At 52.9% G+C, this 22,620-nt stretch overlaps 10 protein-coding genes across 10 annotated transcripts; 3 read left to right on the top strand and 7 right to left on the bottom strand.

Annotated features, from left to right (window-relative positions):
• Nucleotides 1-455: 455 nt before the first annotated feature.
• BDY17DRAFT_319729 (HotDog domain-containing protein) lies at nt 456-947 on the top strand (the record flags this gene model as incomplete). The annotated part of the gene is made up of 1 exon (XM_033736321.1): nt 456-947. The coding sequence occupies one exon, from the start codon at nt 456-458 to the stop codon at nt 945-947; it is 492 nt and encodes a 163-aa protein (XP_033593738.1).
• Nucleotides 948-2,011: 1,064 nt separating this feature from the next.
• On the bottom strand, nt 2,012-3,880 carry BDY17DRAFT_243165 (uncharacterized protein; the record flags this gene model as incomplete). Its single annotated transcript, XM_033730406.1, has 2 exons — nt 2,012-3,254; nt 3,321-3,880. 2 exons carry the CDS (start codon nt 3,878-3,880, stop codon nt 2,012-2,014), a joined length of 1,803 nt encoding a protein of 600 aa, XP_033593737.1.
• Nucleotides 3,881-4,132: 252 nt separating this feature from the next.
• Nucleotides 4,133-5,908, bottom strand: BDY17DRAFT_4804 (uncharacterized protein). Its single transcript, XM_033738435.1, has 2 exons — nt 4,778-5,908; nt 4,133-4,567 (listed from the first exon to the last, which is right to left on the bottom strand). The coding sequence occupies exons 1-2, from the start codon at nt 5,532-5,534 to the stop codon at nt 4,386-4,388; spliced, it is 939 nt and encodes a 312-aa protein (XP_033593736.1). The 5' UTR covers nt 5,535-5,908; the 3' UTR covers nt 4,133-4,385.
• BDY17DRAFT_4761 (uncharacterized protein) lies at nt 5,909-6,965 on the bottom strand. The gene has a single exon (XM_033738430.1). The coding sequence runs from the start codon at nt 6,854-6,856 to the stop codon at nt 6,284-6,286; it is 573 nt and encodes a 190-aa protein (XP_033593735.1). The 5' UTR covers nt 6,857-6,965; the 3' UTR covers nt 5,909-6,283.
• Nucleotides 6,966-7,709: 744 nt separating this feature from the next.
• BDY17DRAFT_328728 (ornithine decarboxylase antizyme-domain-containing protein) lies at nt 7,710-10,282 on the bottom strand (the record flags this gene model as incomplete). Its single annotated transcript, XM_033737856.1, has 6 exons — nt 7,710-8,298; nt 8,353-8,663; nt 8,711-8,823; nt 8,886-9,145; nt 9,458-9,804; nt 9,854-10,282. The coding sequence occupies 6 exons, from the start codon at nt 10,280-10,282 to the stop codon at nt 8,088-8,090; spliced, it is 1,671 nt and encodes a 556-aa protein (XP_033593734.1). The 3' UTR covers nt 7,710-8,087.
• Nucleotides 10,283-10,797: 515 nt separating this feature from the next.
• On the bottom strand, nt 10,798-11,532 carry BDY17DRAFT_244806 (COQ9-domain-containing protein; the record flags this gene model as incomplete). Its single annotated transcript, XM_033730570.1, has 1 exon — nt 10,798-11,532. The coding sequence occupies one exon, from the start codon at nt 11,530-11,532 to the stop codon at nt 10,798-10,800; it is 735 nt and encodes a 244-aa protein (XP_033593733.1).
• Nucleotides 11,533-11,776: 244 nt separating this feature from the next.
• On the top strand, nt 11,777-12,681 carry BDY17DRAFT_4756 (acyl-CoA N-acyltransferase). Its single transcript, XM_033738428.1, has one exon. The coding sequence runs from the start codon at nt 12,001-12,003 to the stop codon at nt 12,577-12,579; it is 579 nt and encodes a 192-aa protein (XP_033593732.1). The 5' UTR covers nt 11,777-12,000; the 3' UTR covers nt 12,580-12,681.
• Nucleotides 12,682-12,783: 102 nt separating this feature from the next.
• On the bottom strand, nt 12,784-14,505 carry BDY17DRAFT_243628 (Ppx/GppA phosphatase family-domain-containing protein; the record flags this gene model as incomplete). The annotated part of the gene is made up of 1 exon (XM_033730454.1): nt 12,784-14,505. One exon carries the CDS (start codon nt 14,503-14,505, stop codon nt 12,784-12,786), a length of 1,722 nt encoding a protein of 573 aa, XP_033593731.1.
• A 4,233-nt stretch (nt 14,506-18,738) lies between these two features.
• BDY17DRAFT_288441 (S-adenosyl-L-methionine-dependent methyltransferase) lies at nt 18,739-19,987 on the top strand. The gene has a single exon (XM_033732194.1). It carries the CDS (start codon nt 18,956-18,958, stop codon nt 19,610-19,612), a length of 657 nt encoding a protein of 218 aa, XP_033593730.1. The 5' UTR covers nt 18,739-18,955; the 3' UTR covers nt 19,613-19,987.
• On the bottom strand, nt 19,988-22,237 carry BDY17DRAFT_288440 (choline transport protein). The gene is made up of 7 exons (XM_033732193.1): nt 21,771-22,237; nt 21,570-21,714; nt 21,461-21,512; nt 20,828-21,403; nt 20,345-20,775; nt 20,231-20,280; nt 19,988-20,161 (listed from the first exon to the last, which is right to left on the bottom strand). The coding sequence occupies exons 1-7, from the start codon at nt 21,962-21,964 to the stop codon at nt 20,053-20,055; spliced, it is 1,557 nt and encodes a 518-aa protein (XP_033593729.1). The 5' UTR covers nt 21,965-22,237; the 3' UTR covers nt 19,988-20,052.
• Nucleotides 22,238-22,620: the final 383 nt, after the last annotated feature.

The raw sequence follows: 22,620 nt of genomic DNA, 5'->3' as shown, positions 1-22,620 counted from the left end.
CGAGACGAGCCAACTTCACGGTTCCAGCACGTCGAGTGAGAGGATGCTGACGAAAGCAAGAGACGAAGGACTTGGCGGGGTCAGTAGATTGCTGGCAAGCGCGTTCGACGAAGGAGTTGCTTATGAATGCACCTGCCGCTTCGCCAATTGACAAGAATGACGTTGCAAGTTGGGAAAGCGCGAGGGAGCTGGCGACTGACTCGTGTCGTCTCGCGTTTCCTAAAGCTCGTGCCTGAACATCATTTTCCGAATCCTCTCTCGTCCACATTTACTTTCTTCAATCATCAGGTGGGTTCAACGTGTGCTGTCAACTTTTCCTCTGCTTCCCATCGACTCGAACGTATCTCGCAGCCTCCTCCTGCACCCTCTCTGACATCCTAACCATCCTTTTCCCTTCCACCGTCAACATCACTACCTAAAGAATTTTCTTTCCTTCCAAAAGACAGCCCTTCACAATGTCCACCCAACCAGCACCCCAGCCCCAAACCCCAAACAAAACCCCCGAACACCACCACCTCGAACTCCTCCTCACCACCAAACTCCCGCAAAGCCCAATCTACGCCTTCCTCCTCACCCCGCTGCACATAACCAGCGCCACGCGCAACCACTTCACCGCCCGCCTCCCCCTCAGCCCCGCCCACCTCAACAGCGCCGGAAGCCTGCACGGCTCCGTCTCCGCCACAATCGTAGACTGGGCGGGCGGTATGGCGATCGCCACGCACGATCTGCGCTCCAGCACGGGCGTCAGCGTGGATATTCACGTCTCGTACCAGTCCGGCGCGAAGCTGGGGGAGACGGTGGAGATTGAGGGGGTGGTGGAGCGGGTGGGGGGGAACTTGGCGTTTACGCGGGTGGGGATTTATGGTGTTGAGGAGGGAGATGGGCGACGGGGCAGGTTGGTGGCGAGTGGGACACATACGAAGTTTGTCAGGGGGACGGGGAGGTGAAGGGTGGAATGGACTGATACGAAACGCGACGAGCACCCCATCTTCTTTGCGTCTGGCATGGTATACATTCACTTTGCATGCATGGACTCACTCGGATGGGGAAGAGCAATGCGTCTTCCTTCGCTTTAGAAGCCGGCCAGCGGTATTGTCCAATACGCGGCCGGCAATATTGAGAAGACCACAGACATCTGGAGAGGTACAGCGGGCACGCGCACTTCTCGAGGCATAGACAGCAGATCCAAAGGTTTGAGAGGCGACTTCGAAAGGTGTAAAGAGAAAAGACTTTTATTGCAGCGCGATAGGACAAGGAAAAACGACTAATCTGAGCCTTCACACACACTCTCTCTCTATCACGCATCCATCATCAAAACCGTGAATACCGTAAAAGCCGTCTCGCGTTCGTCATCCATCGATCATTGCATCTCCCATCCAACCCATGCGAAGCCGACGCCTCGCACGAGACAAGAAGAAGAGAGAGCATCATGGCGGGTGTTCCGTGCCCCGTTTGGAAACACCCTTGCCGCGCTTCATCACCATCGCTCCGAGATCCAGTCCGTTGACTGCCATCTCTTGGCCCCCCTCCCTCCACCCTCCCCAAGATCCCGCACGCCCATTGTTGTCCCTCCTCATCCCCAAGCCCGATTAAAGGCGGCGTTTTCATCTTCCCCCAGAATCGAAGAGCAAGGAAATCGCGCAAACAGGCAAAATCGCATCGAAAAAAAAGAAGGAACAGACTCGAATCGCTAACAAGCCGCTCAAAACAGTCCAGTGCAGGTTCGCTTGTATGCCGTCTGCTTGCTTGCTCGCTTTGCTTTGCTCAGCGCTCCAGGAAATCCAGATTGCTTCGTGTGTGTGTTGCCGTCGTCCGTGAATGAAGAAGGGAAGAAAGGAAAGCTTTGTTTGTAGTTGCGTTGCGTGTGTGTGCCTCATTGTTATCGTCAAGAAAAGTGTCGCTCCGCGTCGTCGTCGGTGGTGTCGTGAGTCGTAAAGGTCGAAAAAGGAAAGAAACAACCAGGCCAAAGGAAAGTGCACAGTCCCGAATCAGTCGATGCCGTGAGACTGCACTATCGTCTCGGCCCGCCTGCTTTGACAGAGTGCGGCTGCGCGATGGGGCGAGAATTGGCCATGCCCGCGTCGGTGCGCTGTCTCTTGGCGCCGTTGTCGCCGCCGGCGCTCAAAGGACGTCCATACACGTCTTGCTCGTCGTCAACCTCACGCATGCGCTTGTTGGAAGGGCTCGGGCCGTTCATCGTGGGGTAGTGAGGAGCAGGCGCGTAAGCGCTCGAAGGAGGGTAGGACTCTTGGCCGTTGGGAGCGCCGGCACGGGCGTCATTGCCCATCACGTATGCCAGATTGCTGGCTGGCAACTGGCCCTGTCGCTGCGGCGTGGTGGTGTAGCCGGCGTAGGGGACGGCGGTGCGTGGAGTCGCTCTGCCCGACCCGTTCCCATGCGGGGAGTGGTTCATCTCGGGGGAGACGTGGGTAGAGTCGGGGTGCATCGCTCCTGGCGCAGCGTTAGGCTTGTAAGCGTAGGGTGGTCGTCGGGCGTCGTAGGACCCACTGCTGTGAGTGTATTCACCCTCGTGTTCTCCATCGGCATCATGAGGGCCGTAACCCTCGTGATGCTTGCTTTCGTGCTCGCCACCACGTGCGGGCGGGCCCATCTCAGTCTTGATGCTGCCAGGGCTGGACTGCATGCCGGGGTAGCGAGGCATGTGGGTTTGGCTCGGGTAGCCAGCGTACGCCGCCGGCGCAGAGTACATCTGGCGCGACGAGTCGTAGGGCTGGCTGGTCTGGTATTGCATACCCTGGCCGTTGCCAGGTGGAGTGGAGGCTGGAGTTGTTGGTACAGATCTCGCAGGCATGCCCGTGTCAATGGAGAGGGGCTGACCTGAATGCATGCCACCTGCGTGCGCACCGCCATACTCGTACGAGCTGCCTGTATTGCCCATGCCCATGGTCAGACTGGTTGCGCTAGTGGGAGGGGTCGGGAAGGTATGCGCACGATCGATTCCTGGCCGGCCCGCAGCTGGATGCGGAGCGATGGAGTGCGGCGGCTGTGCGCCGACCGGGGTAGACATGGAGTGGTGTTGGGTGAGAGGAGGCGGATGTGTACCTTGAGGAGTCCGCAGGTACTCTGGCCCCGAATCGGGACGACGGCCGGCCATCGGACCATTGCCAACGCTCTGGCGCGCTTGATTCGTGGGGTGGTAGAGCAGAGCGCCGATGTTGTGCACGAAAAGCGGGTAGAGTAGCTCGGTGATCTTCTCCTTGTTCGCAAAGTCCAGCGCGCGCTCGTACGGGATCCTGAGGACGAGTTAGCAATGCCCTCCGGTACGATGTCAGATTGGTGGGAGGAAAGGAAAAACCTACCAAACACCCTTGAGATGCATCGGCCCAATCTTGACCACGTGCCTCGTCTTCTCGCTCTTGAGAATACCATCGCGACGACCGCGCGTCATTCCAGCGACGTTCAAGAGCTTGGTGCCGTTAATCATGTGGTTGTCTTCACGCCGAGCCACACACACGCCATTCGCCTCGACCTGGAAGCACAAGCTGCCTTCATCTTCCCAGAGAGTAGCGGTGACTCGCGGCTTCATGCCGTGCGGCGCGATCTGACCCGTTTGATCAAAGTTTCCGCCATATTGGGAGCCGGGCGGGGGTGGAGGAGGCGGAGGAGGGCCATTGGACGCCATGGTGGGCAGAGGCAAGGCTTGGGGCACCATCGGGCCGGCCATGGACGAAGTCACGGGGTGCCCGTTCTGCATGGGAGCCATGGTGTAAGAATACTGCGGGGGGTAGGCAGGAGCATAGCCGTGGGCAGCAGGCTGGATGGGATGACCGTAGTTGGGGTACTGCGGCATGCCAGGCGGCGGCCCAGAGCCCTGCGGATGCGGCTGATTGACCTCCATGTAGGGCTGACCTTGATTCATGCTCCCGTAGCTATGAGGGGGGTAATGATAGGGAGGGGCGTGATGGAAGTCACGTTTGGGCCCTGCGATGACCTCTTGCTCGTAGCCGTGGGAGGCGTAGGAGGTGTGGGATTCGTAGGAACGATTTGCGACGGAGCTCGACAGAGACTCTGCGCGGGGCGACGAGGGGCTGGAGAGCAGGTCGGCGGGGTGGTGGGAGCGGTGGGGAGTGGTGTTGTGCTCGAGCACAGCTTGCTGCCACTGACTGATGCTGTCTCGGGCGCTGTACTCCAGCGATGAGTGCGCCAGCTTCTCGGAGGGGGCGACGGGAAGTCGGAGGTAGTCGCAAGACTACCCGGTAGAGCGGAAGGGTGGAGGGGGGTGGGGTGGAGGGGATGGCACGAAGCGGAAATGCGTTGCTCGGCGTGGGATTCGTGAAGTTCGTAGTGGTGGTCGTGAGGGAGTGGTGCGGGCGTGAAGAAGGAGTGGTGGAGGGGTCAAGCGGGACAGGCGGTATCGTCAATGATCACTGAGATGCTCGCTTCCAACACGGACGGGGCAATCCAAACAGGCTGCTGCTGCTGCTAATTCTCTGGACGGACGGTCGTTCTCGTGAATGCAAGGAGTCGTAAGGGGTCGTGAAGAATCGTAACAGGTCGTAGCACCGTGGGATCAATGGCGGGGAGAGCGCCGAAGACGGACGGCAATCTGCGAGCACGGAAGAATGTCAGTGAGATGTCGTCGGGGTGTCGTGAGTGACAGGCGGCGGTGGTGCAGCAGCGGCAAGGTGGGAGTGCTGCACGCCGGCGACTATAGAACGCACCCTGTCGGTCGTGGTGTGGCAGATTCTGCAATGCAAATGCATGATGAGAAAGAGAGCGGGTCGCAGATGCAGCGGGGGAGCTGGAGAGGGAATACCTTTGTGGGCGGCGGGAGGCTGGCTAGCGCTGCGCGGCGATTGGCCGGATAGCAGCAAGCCAGAATTCGGGTTGGGCGGCGGGCAGGGCAGGGCAGGGCGGGCAGGGCAGGGCAAGGCAAGGCGAGATGGGGCCAACACTCCTCGCAACGCACGCACTCCCGCGCTCGATGCGAAGGAGGTCTGGTGGTGGACTTGCCTCTGGGATTGCTTTCCGCGGTTGAGCGGGTGGTGCTGGGGCGAGGAGGTGGGCGGCTCGCGTGTTTGTTGCAGGGAAGGAGCAGGGCGCTGCTCGTTTGCGACGGTGGCAGGCGCGGCGTGCAGCTGGCTAGAGTAGCTAACGACGCACTCCGGCAGAACCGAGGCGGCGTGCTGCTGCGTTGCTGCAAGCACACTGCCAGATCGATGCAGGACGGGCCGGCGCGCAAAAGGCTCGACGATCGGAGCAGAGATCGGAGGGAGGCTAGGAGGTTGGGGTGCAGTGCGGTATGCGCGTCTACTGCAACAACAAAAGCAGGGTGGGAAGGGACGACGCGGACGGACAATCCGGCCAGGCAGCGGCAGGCAGGCAGTTGAATTCTTTAAGAAGCACAGGCTATTCGCTGGCGGAGGCCGCGGTCGAGAGCAGGGATGCCCTCCAGAAGCCGGGATGGGTTGGGCAGTGGGGGCACTGGGGGGGAGGGGGGTTGGCGAAACACTCCATTCACGCCCCGGCAATCCGCCCTCCAAGAATGCAACGTCGATCGCGGCGGGCACCATCAACGCCTGCTTTGGGAAGACATGCACGAGTCTGGATTATTGTGATTTCATAATCTCTCGATCAGACCACCCTCGACCAGGTCGCTTTCCTCGGCGTGCTTGCCTGCTTGCCTGCTTCCCAACAGCAGATACGAGGGACAGGCACGGCCATCGAGTCACGGCCCCACGAAATTGCGCTGACTGATGATGCCAGGCCCTTAGCTATACGCCACCCACAAAAGCAACATCCGCCGGCGGGAATCTTGACAAAATCCCCAAAACGGTGCCAACCCTAACCAAATGTGCTCGCCTACTCCACCACCATACCCGCTTGGCGGCATTGCACGATCAGGCCTCGTTCCTATTTGCACAGGCTGGGGCCGAGAGGCGAGAAAAAAGGTAGGTACAACGCCATGGCCACCTAGGTATCTTCTTCTCCATGGAAGCCCGCCGTTCCATCTACTGCACCATGCTTAGCGAAGGAGACGGCTCTTGCCATCTTCGACTCTTGGAACCGGCCAGCACGGCACGCTCGAGTGGCATGGCCTGTGTGGCAGGACGACGCTACATCCCATTCCGTCCCGACAAATCATGGTTCGTGCGATCCTGTCCTCGTCGTCATACCGTCCAAAACGATAGCCCCGAGTCGACAATCCCTCACCCCGCTCTCACAGACGGCCAAAATCAAGCCGAGGGTTGGGGGCTTAGTTGAGGGGGTGAGCCAATGCGCAACGTGGGCAGGTGTCAGCGGAAGCCCGCGCGCACGTTCATCAAGTTTTCGCCCACCCAACACAACCTTGTTGTCGCACCGGCCCCAAGCTAAAGATTGTCCGATAGGCCATGCCCGCGCCTCCACCGGAAGGCTTAAATGTCTTTGCGGGAGGGGGTGTGCGATGCAAAACATCGCCTATTCGGAAAGCACTGTGGTAAACAATCCCATCTTGAGACATCCGTTTCGAGACGTTTCCATATGCACGACAGCACGCCGACTCTCTAGTTCCCGTCTGCTGTTGCCAACGGGCTCTTGCGTCCCGCTGCGATGATATGCATGTGATACATACGGGGGCAAGCTTATTCCACGCCCGGGCCAGCTCACTACCGTAGTCAGCGCCTCGGAAACCCACCGACGGCCCCAGCCCAAGCGGCAGGGATGTGGAGGATAGAGTCTCAGCATCATCTGTGTGTCGTGGTCTTTCCCGCCGGGAGGATGATTTGAGTGCCACCCAGCGCGGGAACAAAGTAGCATCTTCTCCCGACCGCCCAATCAAACCCCTGCGGCCGGGGAAAGGATTGCCCAACTCGAAGATCTCGGAGGCAAACCGCAACACACAACACACACGCATCCGCGTGGGCGGAATGCAAAAAGCGGCCGTCTCGAATCGCAGTCGGACACGTCGACAAGGTGGGACTGGCTAGCGGCAACCTTGACCAAATGTCCCACGCCACCACCAGCTCCCCTCATCCACCCCCCGGGAGGGGCCTTGTGCTCCTGTCGCACCTTGCACGAGCGAAGCATTCCTCGCTTGATGGTGTGACGGAGATCTCCTGCACCCTATCGAATTCAATGGAGCAAGTGCACAAACCCCTTTGAAACGAGACAAGCCACCCCTTCGCCAAAAAAAAATAACCCACGCCCCCCATTGTCGTGAGAGGAAAAGGTTGCACAGTGGCTGGCCGAAGTGCCTGGCTTTCCCGGCCGGCGCAGGACCGTGCTGAAGCTGCGACTTGCTCGGATAGCCATCGCGTGCCCGCAACGTCGGGCGATTGGACGGCACGGAAATCCCAGCTTTCTCGCCCTCACCGACTTTCCCAGCACGGCCCCCTCCTTCCTGCCACAAGCCACCTGGCGAAGCATGACGACGAGCAGCACACGCAAACGCGCGCTCATTCGTCGCCGCGCATTCCCATCCCGTGTGCCACCGCCGAGCAGAGAGGATCGAGATGCCTTGGCCCGGGGAATGGAATCCCAGACGACGTCGTGTCTGTCTTCCCGCCCGCCGCCCGGGAGAGCCATGCAACTTGGCTTACCTTAGTGAGCTCACCACAGCAGCCTTGCAGGAACAAGTGCGGCTCCAAGAAGCTGTGCCTGTCAGTCACCTGCAGCGCAGACGTGACCCCGTCCATGTGGTTGTTTTCCCGCCGCCGCCGCCGCTTCTGCTCGGTCGATCGGCCTGTCTAACTAATGCAGCGATGCGTTCGCTCGTTCACTTGGCCTGCCGCGCTGGGTGGGTGCAGCACAACACGCCTACAGTAAGTCGCCCTACGGCACGCACGCTTGCATCGCATAACACCCGCATAAACACCTGCGTGTGTGCGCAGGTACAGGGAACGTGACTTCGGCAACGCTGGGCTGCATATATATTGCGGCCAAGCACCTGTCAAACTGTCGTTCTCCGTTCTATACAGTACCCTCTTGACTCCAATGACACCATGACATTTCTCACGCAAGCATTTTGATTGGGATATCGAGATGCGCCAATGTCGTAAAGACTGCAAATTCCCCCGTGAATCCGTACCGAATTATCCAACCGCCTGCGCCGGCTTGACCATTCCATAGCAATACTCCCCCGGCTGTTACGTTTCCATTCCCAAGAATAACCAGCGATCACTCAAGCAATTCGTCGTTGCCGCCCACGCATCGAGCGTCATCAGCTCAAACCCCACCCAGTTGAGATCGCGAGCCACGTCGGCGATGAGCTCGTCGTCTGCCGAGCGATCGACACAGACAACAAGTTGCTCGCACTCGAACGCTTCACTGCTCGCAAACTCCAGCTGCGCCATCAGACTACGCACGTATTAGTATAAGCCCCAGCACCAAGCTTGTGCATCTTCGACTCACCCAGGTTTCAAGTCTTGCCCAAGAACCTCCCGATCAAAGAAGATGAACAGGCTTCGCTCGTCTCCCTTTTCAACCACGAACCCGCGGAAGCGCGCTCCGCCAGCATAGTCCCACATCTCCACATACTCCCTCACCGCAGCACACGTAGCGGAGTACGCGTGGGTTTCCGGCGAAGGAGAAGGGGTGGGAAAGGTATGCTTCAAAGCAGAGCGCAGCGCCGGCTTCGCGGGGATAGCCACAGCACTATGCTTCTTCGGCGTGTTTGTGTTTCGCAAGTCCATCACCAGCGAGTTCTGCCGACCGGTATTCCCCTCAACCGAGAATACAGTATGCAGCGTCTCGCAAAAGAGTCTCTCACACTCTTCCGTGATGTGAATTGCGGCGTCGCCGCTACCCCTCCGCGCGGCGGAGCGGCTTGTAGGCGACGGAGGCGGTGATGGTGGTGTGCCCGAGCTGACCTCAAACCCACCACTCTACAATTTGCACACCTGGTCAGCGCGTGGACTGTCGAGGGGCGGGGTGCCGCAACTTACCCAGTCCGCCTCCCGCAGAAGTGGTGTAGTGGAAGCCCGTCAACGCCATCGTGCTGGCGTCGACGATGTAGGCCGAGGCCTGCGTGTTGGAGTGCCGCTTCGACTCGTGCGACGTCTTCTTGTAGTGTTGACTACTACTACTACTGTGATTGTTACTGAGTAAGGTCGCCATTTCGTAGAACTGCCACGGTGGAAGGGTGCTCGGAGGCGTGGGGTTGGGACGGGGGGGGGCTGAGAGGCGGTGCGGTGGGCGTAGGAGGCTGGTTCGTAGGTCTTGTGGCTGCTGGGTTGATGATCGTGAGGGGAGGGAACGAGGTGAGTGGTGGTGGGTAGAGATTGTCAGGAAGTGAAGCCCACGTGCTTGGGTTTGTGACTAGCCACTTCCGGCATAGCCGGTTGCCAGAACGTTCTGGGCCTGACATGAGCATTTGCACAATCGACGAGAAGATGGAAGGCATGTTAATCGTTGTCGTATGCTATGGAGCTGGCAATGAAGTGGTTCATAGCGTTTACCTGTATCAGCTACTTTCGAAGCCCATCGCAGCAGGCGGCAGCCGCAATCTGCAACTCACTCCCCCGCCTCATCATTCACCAGCTTCCCCAGAATCTCGATCAAAGGCTCCGGTTTGGTGAAATGCGAGCAATGTCCCCCCTCGACCCTGTGCACATCGACCTTCACACCAGCCTCCTGCATCCGAGCTATGTAGCCTTCGCACATTTCCGGCGTCACCGCTGTGTCCTGCTTGCATATGATAAAGGTCACGGGGATGCCGTAGTCTTTCCAACCAGCATACGACGTCTCCTGCGTGAATGTGGATGCCGCCATCGGTTGGAGTAGTTGTAGGGCAGGCTCGGCTTGCTCGCGAGTTACGTCGGTATAGTAGCGACCGTACGGGTCTGAATGGGTCATCATTCCGTTCTGCCATTCGTTAGCGTTGACCAGCCGATAGTGATAGTCAGGCCACTACCTCAGACGTCTCAATCCCCGGCACCGTTCGTCCTGAGCTGAGGAATGCTGTGCCTTTGGGAACGGCGTGCGCAGCCAGATAGACGAGTCGACGAATACGGCCCGCGCCGATTCGGGTGACTTTGCTCTCGTTGATCATACCCACCGCCTCGGACCCATATATTCCTCCGTACGAATGCATTACAAGAACGACATCTTTGCCTCTGCCGGTGAACTGTTGAGTCAAGCGTGCAATTGCAGCAGCATCCATCGCCATCGCTTTCCCGGGATCCTTCTGAACAATCAGAGATTGGTTCTTGGGAACGGCAACGTCGATTCCTGCTTCTCGAAGCGGCTTCACCATCGGCTCGTAGTGCTCGGGCACATGCCATGCTCCGCATGCTAGGACGATTGCCGGTGTCTTCGAGTTTGCAGTGATTTGGAAAGGCATGATTGCGATATTGAACCAATGGAGGACCTTGATTCGTTGATGACCGAGCGGGAAAGACGGCTCTTGCTGTCGCGATGAAGACTTCAGATGGCTGCGAACACGTTTTTCGATGGCTCTGACTCTGGGACAGCCTTGGAATGAAGTATTTGGCTGCAATTGTTGTGTTTCTCAGAGCCGGCTCTTGATGTGGAAGGTGCAGTCGACTTAGCTTCGTCGTGAGGGGTCCGATCTCGGCAATTCTGGGCTTGAAGTGGAGTGGAGCGCAACATCAGTTTCCAAAAGAGCGATGGATATCGCAAGAATGAAAACTCCAGAAGTGCAGTAGTGATTGCCTCACAGATTTCAGCGTGTCGCGCGAGGTCCTGCTTCGAAACAAAAGCAGCCCACAGGTCTCGTTGACAATCAAGTCAAGGCGGGCAGCTTGATCGCAAACGTGATATGGGTCGAACGACTGTCGTTGTATTTTTCGGCGTGCGTCCGATCGCTTCTTCTTCGCAGATATCGTCCTCGCAATCTTATATTCTGACGCCCTTGCTCCTCAACAAGTTCACAAGCGCACCACCTTGGAAACCCACCCACTCCATCGTGTTCCCCATCGCACTGCCAACCGTCCTCAAGCCCTCCAACCTTCTGTCCAGGAACTCCTCAGTGTCCCTGAAATCCGCCGACTGATCCGTCGTCTGATACACCTCCGTAGCAGCGTAGATGCCCGCCAATGACGCCCTCTTCGTGTACCACGAACTGTCCACCGCAGTATCTCCAGCCAAAAACCAGATCTCGTCAGAGAGATCGCGCAGCTCTCGCAGGGAAGCAGGGATGTTCTCCGCGAGCGACATGAGGGCCAGCGCTTCCTGCCAGCGAGGCTGCACGCCGCTATCGACGTTTGCGCGAAGCCGTTCGAGCACGAGACTTCGGACTCGCGCGCCCACGCCCATTTTCTCGCTGGGGAACTGTATCCTGTCTTTGAGGCCGAGCCGTTGCGTCACCAGATAATAGTTGACCAGCTCGAATGGCCCTTTGGGGAAGAGGTTTGTGGAGACTTCAAGATACCCGACATCCTTTGCTCCTGTCGTGAGCGCCTCATGCGTGAACCCATGAGTCGGGACGTGGGTTAGGCCGGCTGATAGTATCTCTCTTTCTGCCTCGCGGTAGGGTGAGGGTTGTACGTGTTCGTAGGAGTGGTAGGGAGCCCGGGAGGCGTGAAGCAGGAGTGGTCGGATCGTTGGCGGGACGCGCAGGATGTTGCGCATCGTCATTACGGTTGCCATCATCAATGTCACGGGATGTGATCTGATTTTGGGCAATCTAGGGCGTTGATGTCTTCTGGACGAGGTGTCGTTTAACAATGAAGCCGTGCAAGTTAATCATCATGAATAATTCAAGTTGCCGGCCAAATATTTGGACCCTGGCGCGCGCAGCTGCAAGCAAGCTTAGATAATCAATCAATGAGCCAGGGTCGATCGACGGTGACTATTAGCCATATGATTTGCCAATGGCTATCTCGGCCATGATGTGCTATCACAAGCAGATCGTGAGTCTGGGCATCACTTGGGATTGATCCATTACGACAATGAAGTCCTTCTGGGAATGGACAAGATGACGGGAGCCAATCGTCGACGCCATTGACACCACTTCATCAGCCTTGATCTTCTTTCCATTCAACGGGCGGCATTAGATGAACCAAAGACCAACCCGTTCTTGAGACGAACACCAACACAATGGCCGCAATCGCTTGTACCATACGGCCCGCCGTGCCTGAGGACATACCAGCCATCAACCAGATCCACAAACACTACGTTCGCAACACCGTCATAACCTTCATCCTCGAACCCAACACAGACGAGGAAACACTTGCAGCCTACCACAAAATCAAAAACGAAGGCCTCCCGTATCTCGTAGCCGTCGACAACACCACCAACAAAGTCCTCGGTTACACCTACGTCTCTTCCTTCCGAGCGAAAGCTGGCTACCGCCACACGCTCGAGCTCAGCTTGTTCTGCGACCACACCCAAGTCCGCAAAGGCGTCGGCGCGCAGCTGCTGAGTCGACTGGTGGATGTGCTGAAGCACCCGGAGCAGTGGGAGGGGTATTACCAAGGCTCGAGGCTGATTGAGTACAGACCGAGGCAGCTAATGGCGTGCATGGCGATTGATATCGACATGCCGGGTGCAGGCTGGAAGTTGCGCGACTGGTATGTTCGACATGGCTTCCAGCAGACGGCGCATTTGAAGGAGGTTGGGCGGAAGAAGGAAAGGTGGATCGATACCGTTTTCTTGCAGCTTGCTTTGAGGGAGTAGAGGTCTGGATAATCATGTTCGATTGACAGATCTGCACTCGCCTCAAGGAAGCATGCCTGGCATGCGAAAGGTCGCTTGTCGCGTCGTTAGCTTCCACTTCCACTCGGCCGGGCGAAATGTAACTCGTGTGTTGATGTCTCACTGCTGGGAGCTGGGTCCGACCGACTTTCGACGGTTTGTAGTGTGTTTCCTCCTGGTTGATCCTCAAGGAGGCGGCCTAGACGTCTCTACTTCCACTCTGTACCCGATCCCACCTTTACCCCCGATCCAGTGCTTCTTCTTGCCGACCTTCTCAATATTCTTGACTTCTTTGGCGAACATGTCCAGCTCGACGTCGTCTGTGAAAGTCACATTCAGTGAGAGCTGGGTGCCGTGTTCTGGCGCACCGGTCCACCGAGCTTTCAGAGTCATCCTGGGTCTGCCTCCTTCATTCGGGACTCCCGCCGGGTAGACAGCGCCTATCAGCGCCGCCACGGCTCCAAGATAATTGATCCACCACAGCTGCCAGGGAGAGGAGATTGTGAATTCCAGACCCCGCTTGAACACTTCGTCTGTTGGGGGCACATCGCCGCCCCACCGTGCGCATAGCAGAAGAGCAAGGAGAGTGCGATGTTCGTGCAGGAGACCATGTACGCCAGCGAGCACGCCGGAGGTGGTACACCTCAGGGCTGCACTGCCTTGGAGGTCTTTCGAGTGGCTGGAGTGGTAGTACATCATGTTGGCGAGTGCTTCCAGAATCGGTGGTGTGAAGGTTTGTTCGTAGGGGTCTTGAGTACTTGTGTTCGATGCAGATGGCAAGGCGTTAGCAAGGAGTGCGCTCGCCGCCTGATGTGCTTCTGGACTGAATGGTCGAGTCGCTACTGTCAACGGGTGGTCGGCCTGCATGCTTGACTCCATCAGGCTGAACAAGAATCCTTCGCGGACGCCGCCCTGGCAGAAGCGCACTTGTTTGATTTCAGGTAGAACATCGGCAAGCACATTGACAAGAAACGCCACAGCCGGAACCTGGCTTGCTCGTCGGTCGGACACTCGAAATATCGCATCGTCTTCGTTGGCGAGCGTTGCGGCCGCGGCAGCCTTGACCTCGTCTATGCCCATGAACTCATGCCGGGATGCCATGAAGCCGTTGATGACGGGGACAGGATATGGTTGAACTCGATGCCGGCTCATCAAAAGGTACCCCCAGCCGCGAAAGCCCCCTCCGGAAAGGTAGAGGGTGAAGCCTCCCTGAGCAGCGGCGAGCTTCTTCAGCTGCTCTGGGATTTTGAGGCTGTCGTACGCGCTCTTCACGGCACTTTCAACTTCCTTCTTCAAGGTAGATGTCGTCCCATCCCTCTCCGCCTCTGCCAGTCGTCTCGACATGGCAGCAGCGCCATATGGCATGCTCACGGAGCCGGAATCGGGCATTTGTACGCCGCCGCCCGCGCCGTCGCAGATTAGCCAACTCAGCTGCGTACTGCCGCCCCCCAGGTCCATGACGAGTCCAGCAACGTCGGGCAGGGAACTCGCAATCCCCAGAGCGCCTATGCGACCCTCGTCTTCCTTGGCCAGCATTTTCACCTCCCAGCCCACAGCATCTTTGATCTGCTTCCTGAAGTCCTCGGAGTTGATGGCCGTGCGAGTTGCTTCTGTAGCCAGGACAGTAATGTTTTCTTTTGGCACGGCGAAGTCCCTGCACGTCCGTCGGAACTGCTTGAAAGCCGTCACGACAGCGTTGATGGTGATATCGTCAATTGGCTGCCGTTCATTCGAAGCGGAATACTGAGCATCGTATAGTGAAATGCCGACGCGATGCTGGTACAGTGTGGGCATAATGCGAGTCGTGGGTGGCTGCAGAGTGGAAACGGAGAATCGAATGCCATTGCTTCCCATATCCACGATTGCCCGTAGGTGGTGCGGGTCGTGTCGTACATATTGTAAGGCCATGTTCTCGTGCCGTCCAGAAGTGTGACAGTGTCCCTAGGTACTTTCACACTGTTTGAAAGAATGCTGTGACAAATGCAACTCCCGACCTGTTGGACTCGGAAGTAGGTAGTATCGTAAGGATGAAGACAACGAATCGTTCCAAGTTGTAGTTTCCCCAAGTCTAGACACGCTTCTGCACCTCTTTTAGACAGGTGTAATACCTGAGACTCGCGGCAGTCACCGGTTCGAAAGACCGAGGGACATAGCATGAGACAGGTATCGTAACGAGAAGACTGTCGTATGAAGGATGGCAGTAAAGGGAAGAGTACAATCACCCGAGATGAGAATATCGGTTCATATGCTCGGCACCGGTGTCAAAAACAGATAACATCGGGGCGGAAATAGCTGTCGCGAATTCGTCGCGAAATTGTTGCATTTTCGATGACCTCAAATCTAAACACCGCGTTTTTGTAACATATACGACGTTCTGACCCCCTAGGATGTGCTTGTCACATTATTAATGACTAGAAACCTCATTTGATTATGTTTATAGCCTTTAAATCAAGTGATAGACAAGTAAAGACGCGGTAGTAGCCGTTAAAAAACAATAAAATTCGCGACGAATTTACGACAGCTATTTCCGCCTCGATGTTACTAGTGCCTTCTAATCTAACTACTACCTAATCCCTAACTAGTTAGCGCTCGGCTCGCCTATTAACGCTACTAATTTAACGTGGTATAACTAGATAATAGCCGCTTATAAAGGCCTTTAAGGGTTTTTTAAGGTAATGTACTTTACTATCGCGACTATGTTAATGGATTTAAGTAGTATATAGCGTTTATAAGTATTATTACTACTTAAAGTAGTACTTAAGGTAGTATACACGTATTATAACTATAGTAACTACTACTAATTAAGCTTACTATCGCTATCGCTTACTACGTTACTAATATATACGCTTTACTCTACTACTAGCTTTACTTACTACTACTTCTGCTTTTACTTCTATTAGTAGCCTAGTAGTAGTAGTAATAGTAGTAGTAGTAGTAGTATACCTTTAACGAGCTTAGTAATCGTCTAGTATCTGATTTTACTACTCGCCTTCGTAAGTAGCTTAATCTAGCGCTTTAAAACGCGTTATTAATAGCTAAGAGGTATATCTAGCTTTACTACTTCGTCTTTAAGGTTATAGAAACGCGTCTATAGTTAATTTAATACGTCTTTAACTTTAAGCTAGTTAGTCACGCTAAATTTATCTTTATCTTTACTATCTAATTAGTTATTAACGCGTACCTCATAGATTTTAAAGTTACTATCTTCGAATATAGTAATATAACGATTAAAATAGTCGCTTATAAGCGTATAATAGTTAAGATAATTAAGCTAAATATAGTAATAAAGTAAATAATACTTCTTATACTACTTATAACTATATACGGTATCGCTCTCGAGCTTAAGTAGCTCTAAGTTAACTACGTCGTCGTTTTTAACTAGTTTAAGTTACTATACTACGAGTAATTATACTAGATAAGGTATCTTCGCGAACTATAACTATTTAACTACCTTTAAGTATACTTTTATATAGAAGTTATACTACTATCGCTTTACTTATTATAAGTACTACTTATTAATTAAATCCGTGTATTAAATCACTTCTTTAAGTAAGAAGTTAGCTACTATAAAGCTCTTTATACTATTAGCCTTTAGTTATAAGTAGTAGCTTTTAATTACGTTAGTTATCTGGATTTAAAAAAGGATCTAGCTATGATTATAATAGTAGTAAACAGCGAGCTAAAGCTTATTAATAAGCTCCTTTTAAATGTATTCGACGTCCTTCTTTAAAGGTGAATTACTTTATTAAAAAAGGGCTATAAGCGCGTTTTTAATTAATTAACGCGCTCTAGTATCGGTATTTCGATATTTTACTATTAAGAGTAAATAAATAAGCGTTAATTTGTTTAAGAGGCTACTAAATCGTTTATAAAGCGTAGTATTAAAATATTTATAATAGAGTAAGTACTTTACTTCTAGTTTACTAGTCTTAATACTATTAAAGGTAAGTTAAACTACTCGTTATTTGAATACTAAATTGTCCGTAAAGAAGTAACGAGGTTACTAGTTAGCCTTTAATCTTAAAGCTTTAAGAGTAATAGTAATAATATCGCCGTCTTCTATTTTAGTAAGAAACTAACTATATAGCTACTAGCTTTTATACTCGTCTTTTACTATTATAGTAAATAGGTATTAGTATAGAGCGTTAGTATTATATGTACTATTTATAAGAGCGAGGTAACTACGTCGTTAAAGCGTTCGTAAGGCCTTTAAACGAGCTTATATAATAGCCTCTATCGTATTACTATTTACTTTACGAGTAGTATATAAATAGTCGCTTTAATAGCTTTTTACTCGTAGTTACTCGAGCGCTATATCTACTTACTACTTATAAGTAAGTCGCTTACTACTACGACGTTAATCTAGATAAGCTTACTATTACGCTCTTAAGGAGTTATAGACGTCTAAGAGTTAGAGATTACTATTACTAACGTTAACTAGCTTTTAATAAAGCGCCTTATTACTAAAGGTAGTAATATTATAATACATAGTAGTTATAATATAGTTTTTCGTCCTTTTACCACTTACTAACTATTTAAGAGTAGTGTTTCGCTTCTACTAGTTAACGTAAGCTAGATTATAGTTATGTTAATAGATTAACGAGCTTATAAAACGAGCTTATAGGCTATTAAACGCGATTCTTAAAGTAGTTAAGTACTTAATAGTAATAGTAATCTTCTTATTATAAAGCCTTTAACCTTTAGTAGTAGCCTATTTACGCTAGAGCTAGTAATAGTACTACTATACTCTTATACTTATCTTAGGCGACTAAGTAGTTTTACTCTTTAATTAAAAGTTATTATAGTAAGGCTATACTACTTTATATACTATAATATTAATTAATAAGCCTTTACTTAAAGGCGCGAAGAAGGTTTACTATTATAACTATATATCTTTAAGCATTACTAATACGCTCTTTACTTTAATCTTAAGGCGTTAACGCGTCTACTTTCTCGTAAGACTCGGTAAAAGCTCGTTTATAAGCTTAGGCTCGTATATAAGCTCGAGAGTAATAAGTAGTAGTAGTAGTAGTAGTAATAACGAGTATATATACTCTATAGGCTCCGTAGACGTATATCCGTCTAGAGCCTAACTATTAATAGCTATAGTAAGTAAAGCGTTATTAAAGGTAATAAGTTACGAGAATCCGTTTAAGAGTAATATAGTAATAGTAGCGAGAGTAGTAGTAAGAGCGATAACGAGGTATATAGGCCTAAGAGTAGTAGTAAGAGTAGTATTAAAGTATAAGAGCGATAATAAGAGCGATAGTAAGGTATAAGAGCGACGCGACGGCGAGGTATAAATAAAACATTCGCGTAAGCTCGAGCTACCTAGTTAAAATTAGTATAGAGTTAGGGCTATTCGAATTAAAATTAGGTAGTAGTTAGATTAAAAGGTACCGATATTACTACGTATAAATCGAGAACTTTAGATCTAATAGATCGAATACTTAATACTCGTTTATTTAACGAAACGAAGTGATTAGAACGGCGAATAAGTAAATGTAATTAAATCTATATAACAAAGTACTATGGTTCTTATTCTTCTAAGTCTATAAAAATACTATATTTTAATTATTTAAGCCTCGTAAAGATATTGTATCACAATTTCTAAGACTTCTAAAAATACTATATCCTAATTTCTAAGACTTTTAAAAATCTTATAACCTAATTTTAAAGCCTCTTAGTAGCTTTATATCTAAGGTTCTAAGGCTTCTAAAAATAATACATTTTAATCTATAAGTATCGTAGAGATATCGTCTTTTAATCGCTAGGATCTATAGACTCGTAAAGGAGTTATATCCTAGTCTTTTATAATTACGAGTATATAGTGTTTTCGTTTCCGAAGTACGCGAATACGTAAAGATACTACGTCTTATTCTTCGCGACTTATAAGAATCCTATATTCTAGTATTTAAGGCTTACGAGTTCTAAAGACTCGCGATGATTCTATACTCTCGATCTATTATACTCGTAGCTCTTATACATCTAATTGTCGTATTTACTTTAATATGTTTACTCTTCTTTCTTTATAACGAACTACTCCTATTTCTTATCTATTTGATTATATCTTTCCTAAAACGTACATTAGTTAGAATTAACTAACGAAGTGATCATTTAAGATCTTCTATCGTCGTTTTACTAGTTCTAGCTATCGTAAACCTCGGTTTCACGATGTCTATACTTGTAAACCACTTGACTCTTAATGTTTCCTTCACTCTAACAAGGTAGTGTTCCTGGGTAGCAGTGTTCTGCCCTCCTAGGCGCAAAAAACTCTTCCTACCCGGTCGCCACCTTGTTTCGAGCAAAGAAAGCCCATTCTGGCGACACAAAATCAACAAAACCCTCCAAGAAAAACATGCCAGCCTCCCGAGCAGAAGAAGAAGGCCAAGCACTCAGCAGCGCCACCTTCTGGGACGCGCGATACGCAGACGCGGACGGCAAGCAGCCCACTCACGAATGGTTCAAATCTTTCGACTCCCTGCAACCTTTCTTCGAACGACACCTCTTCCACAATAGGAGCGAGGACTCGCGAATCCTCCACCTCGGCTCCGGCGATAGCACCGTCCCGCAATGCCTGGCGCAACGGGGATATCGCAATCAACTGTGCCTCGACTTCTCGCCTGTTGTGGTCAAACTCATGGCCGCGCAGGCGCCACGCGGAGTGGAGTGGCGGCAAGGCGATGTGCGGGATATGCACGACGTCCTTGACGGAAGTGTTGATGTGGCGTTTGACAAGGGCACGATGGATGCCATGATTTGGGGCAGTCCTTGGGATCCGCCAGAGGAAGTGAGGGAGAATACGTCGAGGTATGTTGCTGAGGTGCACCGGGTGCTCAAGGACGATGGTGTTTTCCTCTACGTCACCTTTCGGCAACCGCATTTCATCAAGCCGCTTATCAATGGTGACGGGAGGTGGGAGTTGGAGATGGAGGTTCTGCGGGAGGGGGAGAGTGCGTTTGATTACCATGCTTTCATCCTGAGGAAGCGCAAGGGCTCTGGTCTTGCTGGATGATGGGAGGGTGATGCAGTTCCTTACAACGCGGCATCCTTCTTCTTGCTCCGATCGGGCTGGAAGGATACAAACGATACCGACAGAAGTACCACCGACCTGTTCTACGCTAGAGCAGTCGCCAGTATGGCGAACGGTGGCATTGTGTCGCTACATTGGAACTCTCGCGACATTGCCGAAGAGCTTCTTGTCGTTGTTGCCTCCTCCATCGCTATCATGTTCGACCGAGTCGAACAAAAGGCTTGGGACGCCGGCGTGTCGGCCAAGACGACATGAATCTTGCCAACGATATCCGAAATGAGCCAACAAGGATCGGAGGATGGAAATGCAGTGTGCTCGCACGTAAATCAAGGAATGAGACGAGTGGGAACAGGGAACACCATGTACAAACTGTTCAATCTCGCTACAGATCCATGCATACACAACGTCCATCGTCCTCTTCTCTAGAAATCCTGCTTACACAACACAACAGGACCATCGTACACGTGCTTGCCGTACATGTGGTAGTAGACGATCGCGACAATCACAGTGCCACCGTACATGGCCGACGACCTGAGTAAGTGAAGATTAGTCTGGCAATTTTCACTACCGCGTTTGTCGCTCTTTGGCGGGTGGACTCACCAGTTCATAGTGGCAACGGTAGGATTGTTGCCGAGCGGGAAGAATGTGAACTGCGCCCCCATTAGAATCCCCGTGTGTAAAGCTGTAAAGCAGGATGTGCAGGACGAAACTCACAACGTAGACGACTATCAAGAACAGCACAGCGCCGATGTTAATGGGCAAGCCTGCTCTGCCCAAAGACCATCGGGTCGGCGGCAACGGCCGGTCCCTCCGGATCTTCCGCAGCGCCACGCAAGAGATGGAGATGAGGTAAGAGCTGAGGATGGCGCCGACGGTGAGGGACAAGATGGCGTTGAGGGCCACGAGGGAGCCGAGGTTGATGAGGGAAAGCAGGGAGGTGATGACGAACGACACGAGCAACGCGTTGAGCGGAATGTCCCAGCCGGGTCGAATTTGGCAGAGGAAGTCGCTGAAGGGCAGGCCCTTGTCGCGTGCAAAGGCAAACATTTGGCGCGAGGCGGTGGCGACGGCGCTCATGGTGCTGCAGAGGCAGAGCAGGGTGATGAGAGCTGTCATGATGCTTGCGCCGACTCGGGATCCGGTGGCTGATAGGCATGTTAGCGAACGGGGCCTTGGCACAAGGGAATCTAGACTAACCGGCGTAGAAGGTGTCAATGTAGGAGTAGACGTATTTCGGGGAAGCGGCAATGGTGAGATTGGGGATGACAAAGGCGAACGTGATGACCATGATGAGGCCCGTCAGTCCGTTGACGACCAGCGTCCACATCATGCCGAGAGGGAGGACACGGGATGCGTCACGGATCTCTTCTGCCATGTGGACGGCGGAGTCCGGGCCAAGGAGGGAATACATAGGACCGACGATGCCGACCAGCAATCCGACTCCCTGGGTTGGCCAGTCGTACTCGTTGACAAACTCGGTAAAGACTGCCTTGGCCGGCTGAAGGGGTGCGAGGGCCCAGAGGGGGATGAGGATGGCGAAGAAGCCGAAGACGTGAATGATGAGGATCAGGCCTTCGATCAGAGGGAGCTTCCGGGCGAAGAAGGTGTTGAAGATGATGCACACGCTGGCGACGGCGATGATCATCAACGTGACGTGCCATGCCTCTGCCACGTAATTCGGGTTGTTGAGCAGGATGATACCTTGGAGTTGAGTGCCTACCAGGTAGGAGCCACTGCAGATGTTCACCTGCCACCCAAGCACGCAGAGCCATCCTGAGCAGGGTGGTTAGAAGGGGTGATTAGTTTTGCGATAGATGATGACGGGCTTACCGGTGATGTAGCTGAGGAACTTTTGGTAGCTCCTCGGGCTGAATTCAGAAACCTACAAGGGCCGAATTAGCGACGTGCGCAGCGACGAGAGTGTGATTCGATGCTGTACCCAATGGTATTGGCCGCCCGACGTAGGCGCCATCGAGGCCATCTCCGCCATACTCAAGATGGCGAGCCCGAAACCCGTTAGAGTGACGACGTACATCCAGACCATGCCGGCCAACCCGCCATTGGGCAGAATATAGCTGGCGGTGCTATGGGAAGTGTCAGCAGCAGATCTTCGTCGGTCGGCACCGTTGCATGGACGTACAATAGGATGGCTTCCCATGTGCACATCAGCACAGCGGTGAAGCCCAAGATGGAGACGAGGCGGAAGTTGCGACGCAGGACGGGTGTCTTGCCCACACGATCCATGTCCAACTGGTCGGTGACCGTGCCCACCTTGTCAGACCCTCCATTGACTTCCGTCAATTCCACCTGCACCGCGCCGAATTCTTTCGACATGTTGGCGGTTTGGGCGCGAGATCGCGCGCTCGACGAGGAGATGGGAGCGTGAGGTGGACGGAACTCGCGTGGTGACGTAGGTTCGAAAGATGAGGAGAAAGGAAGAGGACAGCAGGGGGAGGGAGGGTGATGTAGGGCCGAAGTGAGGAGATGAGAGGGCGCTCCGAGGGTATATAAAGAGGAAGAGGCTTACTTTGAGCGCGATGGCCAACTCACGCCCACGTGCAGGCGGGCTCGTGGGTGCCGAGTCCGAGTGCACATCTACGTTTTCCCGACTTCCGTGCTAGGTTGCATGGGAAAGCAGGGTCTGACACGGCAGCAGAGCAAGCTGGGCGGCAATTCCATATTCCACGCCCTCCATCATGCACGTAGGCACGGGGGGATGGACTAACGCGGTGCAAGGTCCTTGCGATCGAGGGCCCAAGGGTCCTAGGGAACGTTATCTCACCTCACCTGCGCTTTCCGCAAAAAGACAAAGTGATCGGCAGCTTCGCTTTCAAGCTTTTTCCTCGCCGTGCCGTGCCTCTCACCGCCCAAACAAGCAAAGCTTGAAAGTGTGGTCGGCGCAAATCCAACCAGGTGTCGCGGTGGCGTGCTTAGCGCGCCCGGCATCCATTTCCCCACCCCCGCCACCCAATGGCCCGCGCGGGGCCCGC

The sequence above is a fragment of the Neohortaea acidophila genome, assembly GCF_010093505.1.
Source record: "Neohortaea acidophila strain CBS 113389 unplaced genomic scaffold BDY17scaffold_1, whole genome shotgun sequence".
Classification (NCBI taxonomy): Eukaryota; Fungi; Ascomycota; class Dothideomycetes; order Mycosphaerellales; family Teratosphaeriaceae; genus Neohortaea; species Neohortaea acidophila.
The sequence above is the reverse complement of the archived record's forward strand: the minus strand, read 5'-3'. Positions and strand labels throughout refer to the sequence as shown.